This window comes from Loxodonta africana, chromosome 6, assembly GCF_030014295.1.
Source record: "Loxodonta africana isolate mLoxAfr1 chromosome 6, mLoxAfr1.hap2, whole genome shotgun sequence".
Lineage (NCBI taxonomy): Eukaryota > Metazoa > Chordata > Mammalia > Proboscidea > Elephantidae > Loxodonta > Loxodonta africana.
In genome coordinates this window covers 9,143,717-9,162,804 of record NC_087347.1, presented here as the reverse complement: position 1 = coordinate 9,162,804, position 19,088 = coordinate 9,143,717, and the positions used below count along the sequence as shown (strand labels likewise).

Below are 19,088 nucleotides of genomic sequence, written 5' to 3'. Positions count from 1 at the left end.
AGGGTCTTAGTGGACATATACCACTTAGCAACACACACACTGGCCTCTCCCATGAAGCATCTAGAACACCTACTTGATGTAATCCAGTCCAACGAAACCAGCGTGTCCTGTAGGTTTCTCTGTGCGAGTGCGGCACAGGAACTGGGAGAGTAGGGCGCAAGCTTGAAGAAGACAGCCCTTGACCTCAAGGAGTGCTCTGTAGAGTGCGGGACACAGACACAGCGATCCCTGAAGGATGGCACCAGGCCATTGGAGCAAGTCCTACAGCAGAGCCTTTGGTAGTCTGAGGATAAAATCCAAATTTTGCTTTGGGAAAAATTCCAAAATATAAGCCTTATTCAACTTTACTTTTTATTTTCTGTGAGTCTTCAGGATCCGAAAGTGTTTTTTAATAATTTTGTTTCTAAATTGACATTGCAGTACTTGACATGATCCCTGCTCAAGGCAAAGATCGTAAGTTATACGGAAGTTATCTTACTGTCATGGATTGAATTTTGTCCCCCCCAAAATGTGGGTATCAACTCTGTTAGGCCATGATTCTCAGGATTGTGTGGTTGTCCTCCATTTTGTGATTGTAATTTTATGTTGAGAGGATTAATGTGGGATTGTAACACCACCCTTACTCAGGTCACCTTCCTGATCCAAGGCAAAGGGAGTTTCCCTGAGGTGTAGCCTGAACCACCTTTTATCTCTAAACAGATAAAAGGAAAGGGAAGCAAGCAGAGAGTTGGGGGCCTCATATCACTAAGAAAGCAGCACCAGGAGCAGAAAGCGTTGTTTGGACCCAGGGTCCTTGTGCCGAAGAAGCTGGTCACCATGGGAAGATTGAGGACAAGGATGTTCTTCCAGGGCCAACAGAGAGTAAAATCCTTCCCCTGGGGCTGACGCCTTGAATTTGGACTTTTAGCCTACTTTATTGTGAGGAAATAAATTTCTCTTTGTTAAAGCCATCCTCTTGTGGTATTTCTGTTATGGCAGCACTAGATGACTAAGACGTTCACGAAATACAATTATTTTTTTATTGTCTTTATAAGTAAATCATTGGTGATAACAGCAGGAACACACACCCTCTCTTGGGGCAGGTTTTGTGCCTGGACTTCTACCGCTGACTGTATTACAGGAGCTTAGAATCCAAGCTGCAATTTGCTCTGGGCTGCAGTTTCCCGATGGCGCCTGCAATTTTGACAGGCTTCCTTCCTCTATGCGTGTGTCTTCTGCTGACACCTGGCTTTGCTGAGGCAGGCAAGCTGCTGGTTGTCCCCATGGATGGGAGCCACTGGTTTACCATGCGAGCCGTTGTGGAGACACTCATTCACAGAGGGCATGAGGTGGTCGTAGTCATGCCAGAGGTGAGCTGGCAACTGGGAAAATCATTCAACTGCACAGTAAAGACTTATTCAACTTCTTACACGCTGGAGGATCTGAATCGTGAGTTCATGGTTTTTTCCAATTATTGTTGGGAAAGTCAGGACTCGGATATATTATCTGCAGTAATGAGTCCAATCAGCACTGTGTTCGAGTACTTTTTTTCACATTGTAGGAGTTTGTTTGACGACACGAAATTAGTGAAGTACATAAAAGCGAGTTCTTTTGATGCGGTGTTTACGGATCCTTTTGATCTGTGTGGCTTAATTATTGCCAAATATTTTTCACTGCCATCAGTGGTCTTCACCAGGGGACCATTTTGTCATTATCTTGAAGAAGGCACACAGTGTCCCAGTCCTATTTCTTACGTTCCCAGAGGTATCTCAGGGCTTTCAAATACCATGACCTTCAGGGAGAGGGTACTCAACCAAGTCTTCCATTTGGAGGAACGTTTATTTTGCAGTTATTTTCTCAAACGTGGCTTAGAAATTGCCTCTGAGATTCTAGAAACACCAGTCACGGCTTATGACCTCTACAGCCATACGTCCATTTGGCTGTTAAGAACTGACTTTGTTTTTGACTATCCCAAACCTGTGATGCCCAACATGGTCTTCATTGGAGGCATCAATTGCAACCAGGGAAAGCCATTGCCAGAGGTAAGTTACCTCTTCTTTAGCCCTTTAAGAGCAACCTGGCTTTGAGTATAAAAAAAATGACTCCTTACTGCACTGGGGTTTGTCATTTAGGTTGTCACATTTGTAATTTCCTTTTGGTTGAATGATTTGTTTTATGCTAATTCATTTAGTTGTGGGTTAATGGATTGCATAAAGTGGCTCCCTTTTATGTGTGTGTATATAATTGATGACTCTCCAGGCTACATTTTCTAATAGTTTGATTTGAAAACTACTAAAAAACACAGTGAGAAATGAAACGTGCCTTTTTGCTAATCCTATGCCACCTCCATAGGAAAGTGCTCTGAAATGATTTTTATGAAATTATTTCCTATGTACATGTGTATATAGAATGCAATTTCACACCCATTTTATTAAAATAAGATCTGGAAACAGGCTGGAATATTGTTCTTTGCCTGGCATTTTTCACTTGCCAATAAATTGCAAACACCTTAGAAGCCAAAACATACACATCTAGCATGTTCTTTTTAATCACTGCATAAAAGTCTTTACTTTGGATGCCGTGTAGTTTATCCAACCAGCCAAAATTGATAGACAACTATATATATATATATATATATATATATATATATATATATATATATATATATGTAATGGAAATCCTGGTGGCTTAGTGGTTAAGAGTTTGGCTGCTAGGCAAAAGGTTGGCAGTTCAAGTCCACCAGGTGCTGCCTGGAAATCCTGTGGGGCAGTTCTACTCTGTCCTACAGGGTCGCTATGTGTCGGAATTGACTTGACGGCAACGAGTTACATGTAAAATATTATATAGATATAAAATATGTATTAATAATGCATGTATTTATTTCTCATGAGTGAGTGCAAACTTCAAAATGACACTTATAGCATTAGTTGGCCTGTAGGATGTACAGACTTCATGAAAATGTGGCCCATTTTCATGAAGAAGTATTTTTGGAATAAAAATAATTATGTACTTCCATCATACACACGCTAAAAGTGCTTTAATGTGTTTTGTAGTAGAGAACAAGGTATTTTATTTATGTAAATTCAGTATGCTGTATCAGGGATTCTCAAACTCTTTTTGTAAAGGGCCAGATAAAAATATTTTAGGCTTTGCTGACCTCATGAAATCTGAGTCACTCACACTTGTTTGTTTTGTTTTTGCTTGTTTAAAAATGGTTTTTTAAGAGTGTAAAAACCGTTGTTAGTTCACACCCTCACTGCTCTGCTATATAATTGAGTCCAGTAAAACGCAAATGTTAGATATATAGTAATACTCTGCTCACCCTGAGAAAAGGCATTGTTATCTAATTTGACACCGTGCCCTGGAACAGTCGAGCCAATGAATCACACTCCAAGTCAGGAAGAGAGAGAAAGTTTATTGGGTGGTAACACCAACGGGGAAGTCCAGCAGCAACACAGGCTGTCTTTATGGAGTTCTGAAAAGCAATTTCTGCAACGCAGCTTATATATCATTTTTGCATGTGTGAAGCCCACAGATGGTTGGATGAGTGTACATGACAAAACAACCATGAGAAGCTCTTTATTAAAGATATGCATGCCGGACATCTGGACTCTAATCTTTATATTTGTAACAGGCAAAAAAACTTACATAAAAATCTCTCGGCTAGTAGAACTGGCCTGCTAAGTTTACTCTGACTGAGATAAGGAGCTAGAAAGAGAGCTGCAGACCAAAAGCGCCAGGCAGCCTTCCTAGCTGTTGTCCTACAGGCTGAAGGCCTTCTCCCAAGAGGACAAAGGAGGGCGACCAAGGCCACAAGAGCCAAGGAGGTCCTGCACCCTTTTGGAAAGAGACCAGTGTAGCTGGTGTAATAAAAAAGGACATTGAACGTGACAGTGTACAAAATGCCAAGAAAAAAAAAAAGAACTTATAGGTTCCTTAGAGTATCATTACGGCATTAGTTATGTCAACTTCTCAATTGCTCATTTTGAAAAGGGGAAAACATGCTGCAAGGTATTAGGATCGCAGCCTTGCATCGCCAGTGAATAGGGATGAGTTAGTGTAAGTGACTGCCACCGCGCAAGGCAGGGTCACTCAGAGTAGTCAGAGATTCAGTTTGAAAGGTTAGGGAGAGAACTTAAGTCTCTCACTTGGGTCCAGAGGTTATGTCTATGTTCGTTTTGAAGCAAAGTACTTTTCCAGTGGAGAACCTGGAGAGTGCACACGGTTATCAGGGTTGGGGCCGACTTTTCTGGTGGAGAACCTGGAGAGTGCACACGGTTATCTTGGTTGGGGCCGACTTTTCTGGTGGAGAACCTGGAGAGTGCACATGGTTATCAGGGTTGGGGCCGACTTTTCTGGCGGAGAACCTGGAGAGTGCACACGGTTATCTTGGTTGGGGCCGACTTTTCTGGCGGAGAACCTGGAGAGTGCATACGGTTATCAGGGTTGGGGCCGACTCGAGAGCAGCTGGTTTTACTTTCTAGGAGAAGGAGAAATCTCATGTTTTGCTGCTAGGGTTTTGGTTTCTATGATCCCTCTACAAGCAGCCTCTGATCAGTGAAAGAAGGTGCCTTGGAGACAGGGTAATCTGGGTGCCTTGTGAAAGTATGGGGCTGGGGCTGGGAATGCCAGCTCCATGCTGGGCCCTGGATCACATGTACACATGTGTAAACGTGGGGAGAAGCAGGAGCTAACTGTTTTGAGGGTGGCCGTACACAGAGTGTGTGGCCTGGGAGGTAAGCCGTGACCCCACGTGTGTCAGAGTAGAACCAGGCTCCACAGGGCTTTTGATGTTGTGACCTTTGGGAAGTAGATCACCAGACCTTTTTTCTGAGGTCCTTCTGGGTGGACTTAAATTTCTAGCCTTTGGTGAGCAGCCAAGCGCGTTGAATGAGTGTGCCAGGCAGGGGTGCCGGGGCTGTGGAGAGTATCCACTGCTGTTTAGTCAATTCTGACTCCTAGTGACCCTATAGAATGGAGTAAAACTGCCAGTAGGGTTCCCAAGACTCTAATCTCTGCAGAACCAAATTGCAGAGCAGCTGGTGGGTTGGAACCACCAAACTTTTGTTTAGCAGCCAAACACATTAACCACTTTGTGACCCGGCATCCCTCTGGGGAGAGTAGAGGAAGCCAAAGGAAGCCGAAGCTTTGCAGAACGTCCCTACTGGACTCACATGGACTTGGCGTGTTGCTGTTCACAGACTCAGGCCAGAAGAAGGGATTGAGAGCGAGGCTGCCCAGAGGCATCTGATGTCTACAGCTGTAGGTAGTGACGGTGCAGCAGATGGTTCCCATTCCTGTCCCTGTCACTCCTCTGGCAGTCTAGAACAGCTGGCAGAGTGTCACCTGCCTCCTCCATGCCACTTTCCTCTACACTGGGTCATCTGCCTCTCTATCTCCCTGGTGAGTGTCCATCCTTCCTGGTCCACAGTTTCTAGCCCAGTCCTCAGGATCCTCCAGACGCTCAGCAGATGTTACTCAACAACAGACTTTACAGCCATCTGATGGGAAAGCGAAATAGCACTCTCTCTAAAAATTGGGGTGATTGCTGCTTTAAGCCTGCAGAAATCAGGCTGGAATTTCACTCTCGGCAAGACCAGGCTATGAGTCTTTTGAAGGCAAAGAGAAGGAAGTTTCAGGACTCAATGAGACTGAGCCCAGTCAAAGGGCCCTCACCTCCTTTAACCCTCTCTCATTTGTGGCTCCAAGTAGCAGCCAGGCATCGCATGACCTCTCACCCTTTACCCAAGGGTGTGGCCTGCAACTTCCCAAACTGGCTGTGTTCAGTGCTGCTCACTGCATCATGGGGTCATGCCCAGAAGGGCTCAGATATACATATAACCATTTTATAGCTTCCATCTATTATTTTTTTTTCTATTATATAGATATAGATATGAAATATAAAAGATATTGAACCATATAGAGTTTTATGCATGTTTGTTTATATCTATAAAGATATAAAAATATATAACCATATATGATTTTATGTGTCATAGGGACAAGAACCAGAATGAGCTCAAAGCTGATCTCTGTGAGGTGGAGGTCAGACATAGCTCCATTCTCCAACCTTTTTACCAATTCTGACATCAGCCACCTCACCCACGGCACCCTCTACCTCTCTGCTGGGTCCAGTAATTTGTTGCAGTGGCCACACAGAATTCACAGACCGTATTTAACAGTTAAGTGGTTTATTAAGGAAGGACTGGGGACAGCTCAGAATCCAGATCAACAGCCTACAACTGGGGACCAGGATCAGGAAGCACATAGGCAAGGTCTGGAAGGCTCCCCCGAGGAGGAGAGCATACCCCTCCCTTCTTCAGTGCAGGACAGCTTTCTCAGCCTCTCTTGGCCGTGCAAGCAAACAGGTGTATCTCTGCCATGCACGCCCCCTCTTAGATGTGCAGGATCCTCTCAGCCTCCTCAGCACAGGCCTCTTGGCCCTGCATCCCTGTCTCAAACATGCAGGCTTCTCTGCCTTTGACCTCCCTGCTGCCAGCCTCTCCACTGCTAACTGACCCAGCACATAGCCGGTGTAGCAGCTTTGTTCAGCTGTCTGTTAGCTGCTTTCCTAGCAGCAGGTTTCTGCCTTCACCACTGACTCTGCCCCAGGGCCCTTCTGGGTCTCTGGCTGTCTTCAGTGTCATAGTCCCCGACCCGTGTTACAGTCTTTTAGGAGACTCTTTGCCTCTTCTCTCTCTCTGCTGTTTCTCTCCCTGTTTCTTCTCTCTTCTTGTCTCTCTTGCCTTTTCTTCTTTTCTGCTCTTTGTTTCCTTCTGAAACCTCTGTGAGGTTGGTTGTATATACGAGCAAACTGTTGTCAATTTCAGGCATAGCCCTCCCACCAGGGCCGCAAACTGGCCAGCCCCCTCTCAGTAGACACCAGGCGCTTCATCTGCACAGGAGGCTACAGGCATTTCGTTTGCAGAGTATATTGAGCAATCGCAGGGCAGGCTGCAGCCCAGGTGCAGACAAAAAGCAGCAAACCATCAAGTTGTTTACAGTTTACCCAGGATATGTGCATCGACCTGTACGAAAGCAAAAAACTTCTGGGGTAGAAAACCAAGGCAAAATAATTCCTCAGGGCTCGGGGGAAAATCTCTCAAGCTATTTTTCCAAAGACCCAAGGCAAAAGGCCACATAAAGGAACTTATTTCAGCACAGATGTATGTATATATGTATACGTATATCTGTGACAGCCACTGTGTCAATTCATCTTGTTGAGGGTCTTCCTCTTTTTTGCTGACCTTCTACTTTGCCAAGCATGATGCCTTCTCCAGGGGCTGGTCCTCCTGATAACATGTCCAAAGTATGTGAGATGAAGTCTCACCATCCTCACTTCTGAGGAGCATTCTGGCTGTACTTCTTCCAAGATAGATTTGTTCATTCTTGGAAGTTCATGGTACATTCAATATTCTTCTCCAACATCATAATTCAAGTGCTACAGTTAGGTGACCTTATAAGTTGGGCCCCAATCCAATATGATCAGTGTCTTTATAAGAGGAGACAGGAGACAGAAGAGGAGAAGGGACAGACACACAGGGAGAGCAGCATGTGTAGACAGGGTAGAGTTTGGAGTGGTGCGTCTACAAGCCAAGGAACACCAAAGATCCTGAACAAGGCAAGATTCTTCTCTAGAGCCTTCAGAGAGACTATGACCCTGCCAACACCTTGATTTCAGATTCTAGCCTCCAGAACTGTGAAAGAATAAACTTCTGTTGACTTAAGGCACCCAGTTTGTGGTTCTTTGTGATGGCAGTCCTAGGAAACTCATACAGGCTCATCTCTTTTGAGGTTTGTAACTAGTTTTGTAAATATTCTGGAATTCTTGTTAAATGGTAGTCCTAAGGTAAAAATCCAGGACCCTGTCCTGCAAAAATTGCAGTTTGACTTGGTTTTAAAAATTTGTTTCCTTATCTATGCTGTAATATTTAACCTATTTGTGGTGCAATCTCTATGGGCAATTTTTAACCAGAATTTTTTCAAACTGAAGGTCATGTCTTATTTAGTGGATTTTGAAATCTATTCAGGTGTGTGTGTTGTTGTTGTTAGTTGCTGTCTATTCGGTTCCATGTTACAGCAACCCTGTGTACAGCAGAATGAAATACTGCCCATTCTTGTGCCATCCTCACAATCGTTGCTATGCTTGAGCCCATTGTTATAGCCACTCGTTGAGGGTCTTCTTCATGTGTGGCGTTGGTGAAGAATATTGACTATACCATGGACTGCCAAAAGCATGAACAAATCTGTCTTGAAAGAAGTACAATCAGAATGTTCCTTAGAAGCAAGGATGGCGAGAGTATGTCTCACATTCCTTGGCCATGTTATCAGGAGTGATCAGTCCCCAGAGAAGTGCATCATGCATTGTAAAGTAGAGGGTCAGCGAAAAAGAGGAAGATCCTCAATGAGTTGAATTGACACAGTGGCTGCAACAATGAACTCGAGCATAACAAGGATTATGAGAATGGCACAGGACCAGGTAGTGTTTTGTTCAGTTTTATGTAGGGTCGCTATGAGTCAGAACTGACGCCACATAAACCAACAACAGCAACAACTGATCCTTCCTGATAATATGTCGAAAGAATGTGGGAGATAGTCTTGCCATCCTTGCTTCTAAGAGGGGAGTAATCAGCATTAAAAAAGAGAAAAAAATAATAGAAATAGAGTAAAACTGGATTGGATAGAAAATATGATGATAGTAAGGACAAAGTTTGTTTGTGAACCATTTGTTTCAGATGTATAGGTACACATTTGTGTACTGAGCTGTGACGTAATATGAGAAGTGTTACTGTGTGTCCTGGCCCAAATAGATCGAAAGCCAATGTCTTCAACCACCTTCAGGCAGTCTCTACACCTCATTTATGCAATTTTCACACAGCCATGACAAAACCATGTTTTGGAAGACTAGAATAAAATAGTAGAACTTCTACTAATATTGATGAGTTAACTAATGCTTAAGAGTGTTAATGGGTAAATTGGTACTATGGACTGTGTCCCTTAAAAAGATATTTTGTAGTCCTAACCTTTAGTTCTGTGAATGAGACCTTGCTTGGAAATAGGGTCTTTGAAGATGTAATCAAGTAAATATGGGCCCATACTGGAGTAGGGGAAACCCTGGTGGCTTAGTGGTTAAAAGCTGTGCCTGCTAACCAAAAGGTCAGCAGTTCAAATCCACCAAGTGCTCCTTGGAAACCCTACGGGGCAGTTCTACCCTGTCCTTTAGGGTCACTATGAGTCAGAATCGACTTGTCTGCGATGGGTTTGGTTTTTTGGTTTACTGGAGTAGGGTGGTTCCGGATCCTATATAAGTGGTATTCTTGTAAAAAGAAGAGAAGAAACACAGACATACAACAGAGGGAAGATGATATGTGACAATGGAGGCAGAGAGGGGAGTGATGCGCCTATAGGCCAAGGAAGCACAAAGGCACCAGACGCTGGGCAAAAGGCTTGGAACAGATTCTCCCTGAGAGCCTCAGAAGGAATCAACATGGCTGACACCCTGATTTCAGATTGCGAGCCTGCAGAGTTGTGTTTCTGTTCTTACAAGCCACCCAGTTCATGCTACTTAGTTATGGCAGCCCTAGGGCACTAATACAAATGGCATACTATAAAGTGGGCATATGTGAAGTGTACAATTCGATAAGTTGTGACAGATGTAAACGACGTAGAACTACCATCACCGTCAGGATAATGATCACCCCGCAAGGTTTCCTCGTGTAATCTCTGTCTTCTAGCTCCTTCCAGCCATGTCCCCCTTCCCACATCAACCCCCAGCTCACTCCCCAGCTTTCTGTCACTGTGCATTAATTTGTATTTTCTGCAATTGTATGTAAATGTAATTTTACGTTATGTGCATCTTTTTTGTCTGGCTTATTTTATTCAGCAACATTAATTTGAGATTTGTCCCTGGTGCACATGTTAAAGAGTTCATTCCTTTTTATTGCTGACAAGTATTCCATTGTGTAGATTTATAACAATTTGATGATAGACATTTGGGCTTTTTCCAGTTTTTTATGTTACAAATATGAGTTGTTACCAACACTCACACGCAAGTGTTTGTATGAAGGTATGCCTTCCTCCCTCTTGGATAAATACCTACTAGTGGAATGGTTAGGGTGGTGCAGTGGTTAAGGGCTCAGCTGTTAATGGGAAGGTTGGCGGTTCAAATCCACTCATTGGCTACACAGGAGAAACACTTGGTGCTCTGCTTCTGTAAGGGTTATAGCCTAGAAAACCCTAAGGAGCAGTTCTACTCTGTCACCTGGGGTCACTGTGAGTCGAACTCAACTCAACGGCACCTAACAACAATAGTGTAAAGGTTGGGTTGCATGGTAGGTATATGCTTACATTTTCAAGAAACTCCAAACGACATCCCAAAGCACAACTGACCATCGTGCAGTCCCAGTGCCAGTGTGTGAGCGGCTCGGCGTTCCTACACACTCACCAACACATGGGGTGGTCACTCCTTTGAATTTTAGCTAATAGGTGTGTAATTTAAATGGTGGTATTAATTTGCTTTTACCTAATGGCTAACGATGTCGAGCATCTTTTCATGGGCCTGTTTGTCATCTGTATATCTTCTTTGATAAAGTGACTGTTCAAATCTTTATCCACTTTTATTATTTATTTTTTCCTTTACGTGCTTTAAGTGAAAGTTTGCAAGTCAAGTCAGTCTCCCATACAAAGAATTATACACAACTTGCTATGTACTCCTAGCTGCTCCCTCCCTAATGAGACAGCACATTCCTCCTCTCCACCCTGTATTCTCCATGTCCATTCAACCAGCTCCTGAACCCCTCTGCCTTCTCACCTTGCCTCCAGACAGGAGCTGCCCACATAGTCTGATATGTCTACTTGAGCCAAGAAGCTCGCTCCTCACCAGTATCACTTTCTATCTCATACTCTAGTCCAATCCATGTCTGAAGACTTGGCCTGGGGAATGGTTCCAGTCTTGGGCTAACAAAGGATCTGGCGACCATTACCTGCAGGGTCCCACTAGTCTCAGTCAGACCAGTAAGTCTGGTCTTTTTATAAGAATTTGAGATCTGCATCCCACTGTTCTGCTCCATCAGGGATTCTCTGTTGTGTTCCCTGTCAGGGCAGTGATCAGTGGTAGCCAGGCACCATCTAGTTCTCAGGCTGATATAGTCTCTGGTTTATGTGGCCCTTTATGTTTCTTGTGCTCATCTTTACCATATGGTTCTGGTATTCTTAATTCTCCTTTGCTCCAGGTGGGTTGAGACCAACTGATGCATCTTAGATGGCTGCTTGCTAGCGTTTAAGACCCCAGACACCTCTCAACAAAGTGGGATGCAGAATGTTTTCTTAATACATTTTGTTATGCCAATAGACCTAGATGTCCCCTGAAACCATGGTCCCCAGGCCCCTGTCCTTGCTGCTCTGGCCTTTGAAGCGTTTGATTGTATTCTTGAAAATGCTTTTGGTTTAGTCCAGTTGTGCTGACCTCTCCTGTATTGTGTGTTGTCTTTCCCTTCACCTAAAATAGTTATTGTCTACTATCTAATTAGTGAATACCACTCTCCCTCCCTCCCCACCCTTATAACCATCAAAGAATATTTTCTTCTGTGCCTAAACTTTTTCTTGAGTTCTTATAATTTTGTTCTCATACAATATTTATCCTTTTGCAACTGACTAATTTCAATCTGCATAATGCCTTCCAGATTCCTCCATGCTATGAGGTATTTCACAGATTCATCATTGTTCTTGATCTTTGGGTAGTATCCCATAATGTGAATATACCACAATTTATTTATCCATTCATCTGTTGATGGGCACCTTGGTTGCTGCCATCTTTTTGCTTTGTAAACATTGCTGCAATGAACATGGGTGTGGATATATCCATTCCTATGAAGGCTTTTATTTCTCCAGGATATATTCCAAGGAGTTGAATTGCTGGAGTGTTTGGTAGTTCTATTTCTAGTTTTTTAAGGAAGCGCCAAAGAGATTTCCAAAGTGGTTGTACCATTTTACATTCCCACCAGCAGTGTAGAAGTGTTCTAGTCTCTCCACAAAATCTCCAACGTTTACCATTTTGTGTTTTTTGGATTAATGCCAGCCTTGTTGGGGTGAGATGGTATCTCACTGTAGTTTTCCCGTGCATTTCGATAATGGCTAATGATTGTGAGCATTTCCTCATGTATCTGTTAGCTGCCTGAATGTCTTCTTTGGTAAAGTGTCTGTTCTTATCCTTCGCCCACGTTTTAAATGGGTTGTTTGTCTTTTTGTTGTTGAGTTTTTCAGTATCATGCAGATTTTAGAGATCAGGTGCTGATCGGAATTATTGTAGCCAAAACTTTTTCCCAATCTGCAGGTAATCTTTTTACTCTTTTGGTGAAGTCTTTGGATGAGCATAGGTGTTTGATTTTTAGGAGCTCCTAGTTTTTTTTTTTTTAGGTATCTAGTTTCTCTTCTGGCGTTTGTGCATTGTTAGTAATGTTTTGTATTCTGTTTATGCCATGTATTAGGGCTCCTAGCATTGTCCCTATTTTTTCTTCCATGATCTTTATCATTTTAGATTTTATATTTAGCTCTTTGGTCCATTTTGAGTTAGTTTTTGTGCATGGTGTGAGGTATGGGTCCTGTTTCATTTTTTTGCAGATGGATATCCAGTTATGCCAGCACCATTTGTTAAAGAGACTGTCTCTTCCCCATTTAACTGACTTTGGGCCTTTATCAAATATCACCTGCTCATACGTGGATAGATTTATGTCTGGATTCTCAGTTCTGTTCCATTGGTCTATGCATCTGTTGTTGTTCCAGTACCAGGCTCTTTTGACTACTGTGATGGTATAATAGGTTCTAAAATCAGGCAGTGTGAGGCCTTCTACTTTGTTCTTTTTCAGTAATGCTTCACTTATTTGGGGCCTCTTTCCCTTCCATATGAAGTTGGTGAGTTGTTTCTCCATTTCGTTAAAAAATATCATTGGTATTTAGATTGGGATTGCATTGTATCTATAGATTGCTTTGGGTAGAATAGACATTTTTACAATGCTGAGTTTTCCTATCCATGAGCAAGGTATGTTTTTTCACTTATATAGGTCTCTTTTGGTTTCTTGGAGTAGTGTCTTGTAGCTTTCTTTGTACAGATCTTTTATGTCTCTGATTAGATTTATTCGTAAGTATTTTATCTTCTTGGGGGCTACTGTAGATGGTATTGATTTGGTGATTTCCTCTCTGACGTTCTCTTTGTTTGTATAGAGGAATCCAACTGATTCATGGGTTTATCTTGTATCCTGATACGCTGCTGAACTCTTCTTTTAGTTTCAGTAGCTTTCTTGAAAATTTTTTAGGGTTTTCTGTGTATTCATGCCATACGCAAATAGATTTACTTCTTCCTTGCCAATCTGGATGCGCTTTATTTCTCTATCTAGCCTAATTGCTCTGGCTAGGACTTCCAGCACAATGTTGAATAAGAGTGGTGATAAGGGGCATCCTTGTCTGGTTGCCATTCTCAAGGGGAATGCTTTCAGGCTCTCTCCATTTAGGATAATGTTGGCTGTTGGCTTTGAATAAATGCCCTCTATAATGTTTTTATAATGTTTAGGAATTTTCCTTCTATTCCTGCTTTGCTGAGAGTTTTTATCACAAATGGGTTTTGGACTTTGTCAAATGCCTTTTCTGCATCAATTGATAAGATCGTGTGGTTCTTGTCTTTTGTTTTATTTATGTGATGGATTACATTGATTGTTTTTCTAATGTTGAACCATTCCTGCATACCTGGTATGAATCCCACTTGGTCATGGTGAATTATTTTTTTGATATGTCATTAAATTCTATTGGCTACTTTTTTTGGTGTCTTTACCTGGTTTTGGTATCAGGAATATGCTGGCTTCATAGAATGAGTTTGGGAGTATTCCATCTTTTTCTATGCTCTGAAATACCTTTAGTAGTAATGATGTTCACTCTTCTCTGAAAGCTTGGTAGAATTCTCCAGTGACGCCATCCGGGCCAGGGCTTTTTTTTGTTGTTGGGAGTTTTTAAACTACCTTTTCAATCTCTTCTTTTGTTAGGGGTTATTTAGTTGTTCTGTTTCTGTGTTAGTTTAGGTAGGCAGTGTGTTTCTAGAAATGTGTTTATTTCTTCTCGGTTTTCAAATTTGTTAGAGTACAATTTTTCATAGTAATCTGATATGATTCTTTTAATTTCAGTTAGGTCTGCTCTGATATCGCCCATCTCATTTCTTATTCGAGTTATTGGCTTCCTCTCCTGTTTTTCTTTTGTCAGCCTGGCCACTGGTTTATCGATTTTCTTAATCTTTTCAAAGACCCAGGTTTGGTCTTGTTAACTCTTTCAATTGTTTTTCTGTTCTCTATTTCATTTAATTTTGCTGCGATTTTTATTATCTGCTTTCTTCTGGTGCCTGAGGGTTTCTTTTGTTGCTCTCTTGCTATTTGCTCAAGTTGTAGGAATAATTCTTTGATTTTGGCCTTTTCTTCTTTTTGGATGTGTGCATTTGTTGCAATAAATTGACCTCTGAGCACTTCTTTAGTTGTGTCCCAAAGGTTCGGATAAGAACTGTGTTCATTCTTATTGGATTCTATGAATTCTATGAAATTCTATGAATTCTGTCCTGAATTTCTTCTATAACCCAGTTGTTTTAGAGCAGGTTGTCATTCAGTTTCCAAGTGTTTGATTTCTTTTCCCTGCTTCTTCTGTTATTGATTTCTACTTTTATGGCTCTATGGTCAGGGAAAATGCTTGGGAATATTTTGGATTCTGTTAAGGCTTGCTGTATGACCTAATATGTGGTCTATTCTAGAGAATGTTCCATGTGTGTTGGAAAAGAAAGTATACTTGGCTACTGTTGTATGGAATGTTCTGTATATGTCTATGAGGTCAAGTTGGTTGATCGTGGCATTTATATTTTCTGTGTCTTTATTGAGCTTCTTTCTGTATGTTCTGTCCATCTCCAAAATGTTGAATTGAAGTCTCCTACTATTATTGTGGATATATCCCTCTTTTCAATAATGTTACAGTTTGTTTTATGTATCTTGAAGCCCTGTCGTTGAGTGTGTAAATATTTAATATGATAATATCCTCCTGGTATATTGTCCCTTTAATCATTATATGGTGTCCTTCCTTATCCTTTGCGGTGGATTTAACTTTAAAGTCTATTTCGTCAGAAATTAGTATTGCCACTCCTGCTATTTTTTGATTATTGTTTCCTTGATATATTTTTTCCTATTCTTTGTGTCTTAGTTTGTTTGTGTCTTTAAGTCCAAGGTGCATCTCTTGCAGACAGCATATAGATGGGTGGCATTTTTTTTTTTTAATCCATTCTGCAACTCTGTCTCTTTATTGGTGCATTTAGTCTATTTTCATTCAGCATAACTATGGATAGGTATGAGTTTAATGCTGTCATTTTGATGTCTTTTTTGGTGTGTTGTTGACAGTTTCTTTTTTCCACTTAATTTTTTTGTGCTGAGTAGTTTTTCTTTATAAACTGTGTTTTCCTCCTTTTCATTGTTGTTGATTTTGTTTTTGCTGAGACTTTACATTTTTCTTGTATTTTATTTTGATGTGTAGGATTGTTAGTCTCCTTGGTGGTTACCTTATTATTTACTCCTATTTTTCTAAGTTTAAACCAAACTTTTATCTCTCTATATCACCTTGACTTCCTCTCCATATGAAAGATCTGTGAGTACATTTTTTAGTTCCTCTTTATTGATTTAATGTTATCATCTTTTATGTAATGACATCACTAATTCCCTGTTTTGGGTGTTTTTTTTTTTTTATCTTGATTTATTTTTGTGTTTTCCCTATCTAGGTTGATATCTGGTTTCTCTGTCCTGTGGTCTAGTCTTGGACTGTTATCCTATGTTACTGATTTTCTAACCAAAGGACTCCCTTTAGCATTTCCTGTAGTTTTGGTTTGGATTTTTGCAAATTCCCTAAACTTCTGTTTATCTGGAAATGTCCTACTTTTGCCTTCATATTTGAGAGACAGTTTTGCTGGATATATGATTCTTGGCTGGCAATTCTTTTCCTTCAAGGCTTTATATATGTCATCCCATTGCCTTCTTGCATGCATGGTTTCAGTTGAATAGCCTGAGCTTATTTGTATTGACTCTCCTTTTTGGTGACTTTTCATTTTTCCTGAGCCACTCTTTAAATTCTCTCTTTGCCTTTGGTTTTGGCAAGTTTGATTATAATATATCTTGGTGACTTTCTTTTGGGACCTACTGTGTATGGGTTTTGATGAGCATCTTGGGTAGATATCTTCTCATCTTTTACGATACTAGAGAAGTTTTCTGCCAACAGACCTTCAACAATTCTCTATGTATTTTCTGTTCTGTTCTGGTACTCCAATCACTCATAGGTTATTTCTCTTGATTGAGTCCCATATTGTCCTCTGGGTTCCTTCATTTTTTAAAATTATTTTATCTGATTTTTCTTCAAAAGTGTTGGTGCTGAGCGTTTTATCTTCGATCTCACAAATTCTTACTTCCGTTTCCTCAATTCTGCTCCTCTGACTTTCTTTTGAGTTGTCTAATCTGTAATTTTATTGTTAATCTTCTGAATTTCTGATTGCTGTCTCTGTATGGATTCTTGCAGCCTATTAACGTTTTGATTATGCTCTTGATTAACTTTCTTAATTTCCTCAACTGCTTTATCTGTGTGTTCCTTGGCTTGTTCTGTATTTTGCCTGATCTCCTTCCTGATCTCTTGCAGAGTTCTTTATATTAATCTTTTGTATTTTATCTCTGGTAATTCCAGGAGGACATCTTCATACAACTCCTTGATTGGGAGTTTGTTGAAACAAGCATGGCCTGCTTCTTTATGTGATTTGATATCGACTCTTGTCTCAGAGCCATCTATAAGTTGTTGTATTAATTTATTTTGTGTTTACTTACTGTGTCCTAGCTTCGTTTCGTTTTGATATACCCAAATAGGCTGCTGGAGTGAGCTAACTTGATTGTTGGAGCATTTGAAGCTCTAATATTCTGTCACCAGATGGCTAGAGATGTTTCCAGGTGTATGAGCCTAGGAGTCCATTCACTTCTCTTATATGGATTCAGCTCATGTGTCCAGGTAGTCAGTCACCAAGTGTGTGGTGCAGGCTGTCACCTACAGTCTTAGAGGAGCAGTGGTGATTTGCTGTATGCACAGGTTTCTGGTTGCAGCAGGGGGGTCACACTCTGAGCAAGGCAGGGAGTTGAAAACCTTCCCCCGAGTGTCTGTGAGTAAGGCACACCCCTGTTCTCTAGAGAGCACAGGTGGATTGGCTCTGCAGCCATACTATTAGCACCCAGTGCTTTTAACTGTAAGGACTGGAGACACCACTAATCCTTGGACCTCTCTTGCATGTGGCTAGGTGGCGTGGGTGAAGCCACCACTCCTCAGGCCCATGTTGTGGGTAGGTGAGGACCCTGCTTAATAGGCAGAGTGGTGTCAAATGTCCAAAACTCACCTCTCTACCACATAGCTGAAATAGTTATAACAGACCTCAGGGATATACACCCTTGTAAGGTAACAACAAGGGGCTAGCTACTGAAATGGGGTTACAGGAGTTCATGCAGGGGTGAAAGGTGTTCATAGTCTGTTGACTGCTTGTGCTGGACAGGAGTTACTTCTACCCTAAGTTCCCATTTTAGAGGAGCCAGCAGATTATTTTTCTCCCATTTGTAAATTTGTTCCTTCTCCAACACTGGGAGAATGACTCAGGATATGCAGCAGGACCTATCTAAGGCCCAGAGAAATTGACTGTCACAGAAGTCTGCTCGGGGTGGAGGGAGGAGGGATCAGATAAATGGGAGAGCATTCTTTCAAAAGGGAAGCTATTAGAGCTATGCAGTAAATTAGGTGCAATCACTTACTTTATGCTCAGAGTGCTGTTTCTCACTGATTCTGGAGGTGTCAGTAGACTCTGTGCCACTGGCTCTCTGTGGCTAAGGAAACCAGATGCTGAACGCTACCATCAGCTCTGCAGTGGTTGTGCCAGGGTATTGGGGCTGGTCAGGTCCAAGTCAGGTCCAGCAACTCATCACTGCTTCTGAACCGTCTCTCCCTCCCCCTGCCACTCAGTCTGAATTCTTGACTTTGCCTTTGACGTTCTGGGCTTCTAGCTTGTCATATATATATAATCGATTCACTTGTTTTTTCTTATGTTCATGGTAAGAGGGACCACCAGAAGCATCTGACTACTCTGCCATCTTGGCCCCGCCTCCCCCCCCTTTTTTTTATATTGGTCTTTGTTTTTTCTTTTCTGGGTTTTGACAGTTCTTTATGTATGTTGGAGACAAATCCTTTATATGACATATACTTTGGAAACATTTTCTGTCAGTCTGTGGCTGTGTTATATATATTTTATCACAATAATTTTTTTGTTATATATATTTTATCACAATAATAAAAAATTATTGTGATAAAATATATATAACACAGTTTTTCCATTTTAACCATTTTCAAATATATAATTCAGAGATGTTAATTGTATTCTCATCTTGTACAACAATCACCACCATCCCTTTCCAAATGTTTTTCATCACCCCAAACAGAAATTCAGAATTCCGCAAGCAATGTCTTGCCATCCTCCCCTCCCACCAATCCCAGTCCCTGACAACCACCAGTAGACTCTTGGGTCTATGCATTTGCCCATTCTCATCATCTCATATAAGTGGGACCATACATTATTTGTCCTTTTGTGTGACTTATTTCCCTTAGCATAGTATTTTCAAGGTTCATTCATGATGTAGCATGTAACAGAACTTCATTTCTCTTTATGGTTGAATAATATTTAATTTTACATATATACCTTATTTTGTTTATCTGTTTATCTGTTGATGGACACTTGGGTTGTTTCCACTGTTTAGCTGTTGTGAATAATATTGCGGTGAACATGAGTGCACAAGTATCTGTTTGAGAGCCTGCTTTCAAGTCTTTGGGACATATACCTAGGAGCGGAATTTCTGTTTCAGAAAGTTTTTATTTTATAATAGTTTCAGAATTGCAGCAAAGTAAAAGTTGGAAAAAGAGTTCAGAGAATTCCTGTATCCCTGCACTTAATTTCCCTAACAGTTAACAAATTACCCTGCCCCATTTGTCATAACTGACAAATCAATATTGCCATTGACCTTTGTCAAATGTCTAGT

General features: G+C 41.3%; 1 protein-coding gene across 1 annotated transcript; it reads left to right on the top strand.

Annotated features, from left to right (window-relative positions):
- Window positions 1-1,166: 1,166 nt before the first annotated feature.
- On the top strand, window positions 1,167-2,066 carry LOC100662603 (UDP-glucuronosyltransferase 1A10-like). Its single transcript, XM_003417954.2, has one exon. The coding sequence runs from the start codon at window positions 1,167-1,169 to the stop codon at window positions 2,064-2,066; it is 900 nt and encodes a 299-aa protein (XP_003418002.2).
- The last annotated feature ends 17,022 nt before the right edge of the window (window positions 2,067-19,088 follow it).

Bases quoted from the DNA above. Each gene is read 5' to 3' on its own strand.
- LOC100662603 (XM_003417954.2), top strand. From the start codon at position 1,167: ATGGCGCCTGCAATTTTGACAGGCTTCCTTCCTCTATGCGTGTGTCTT.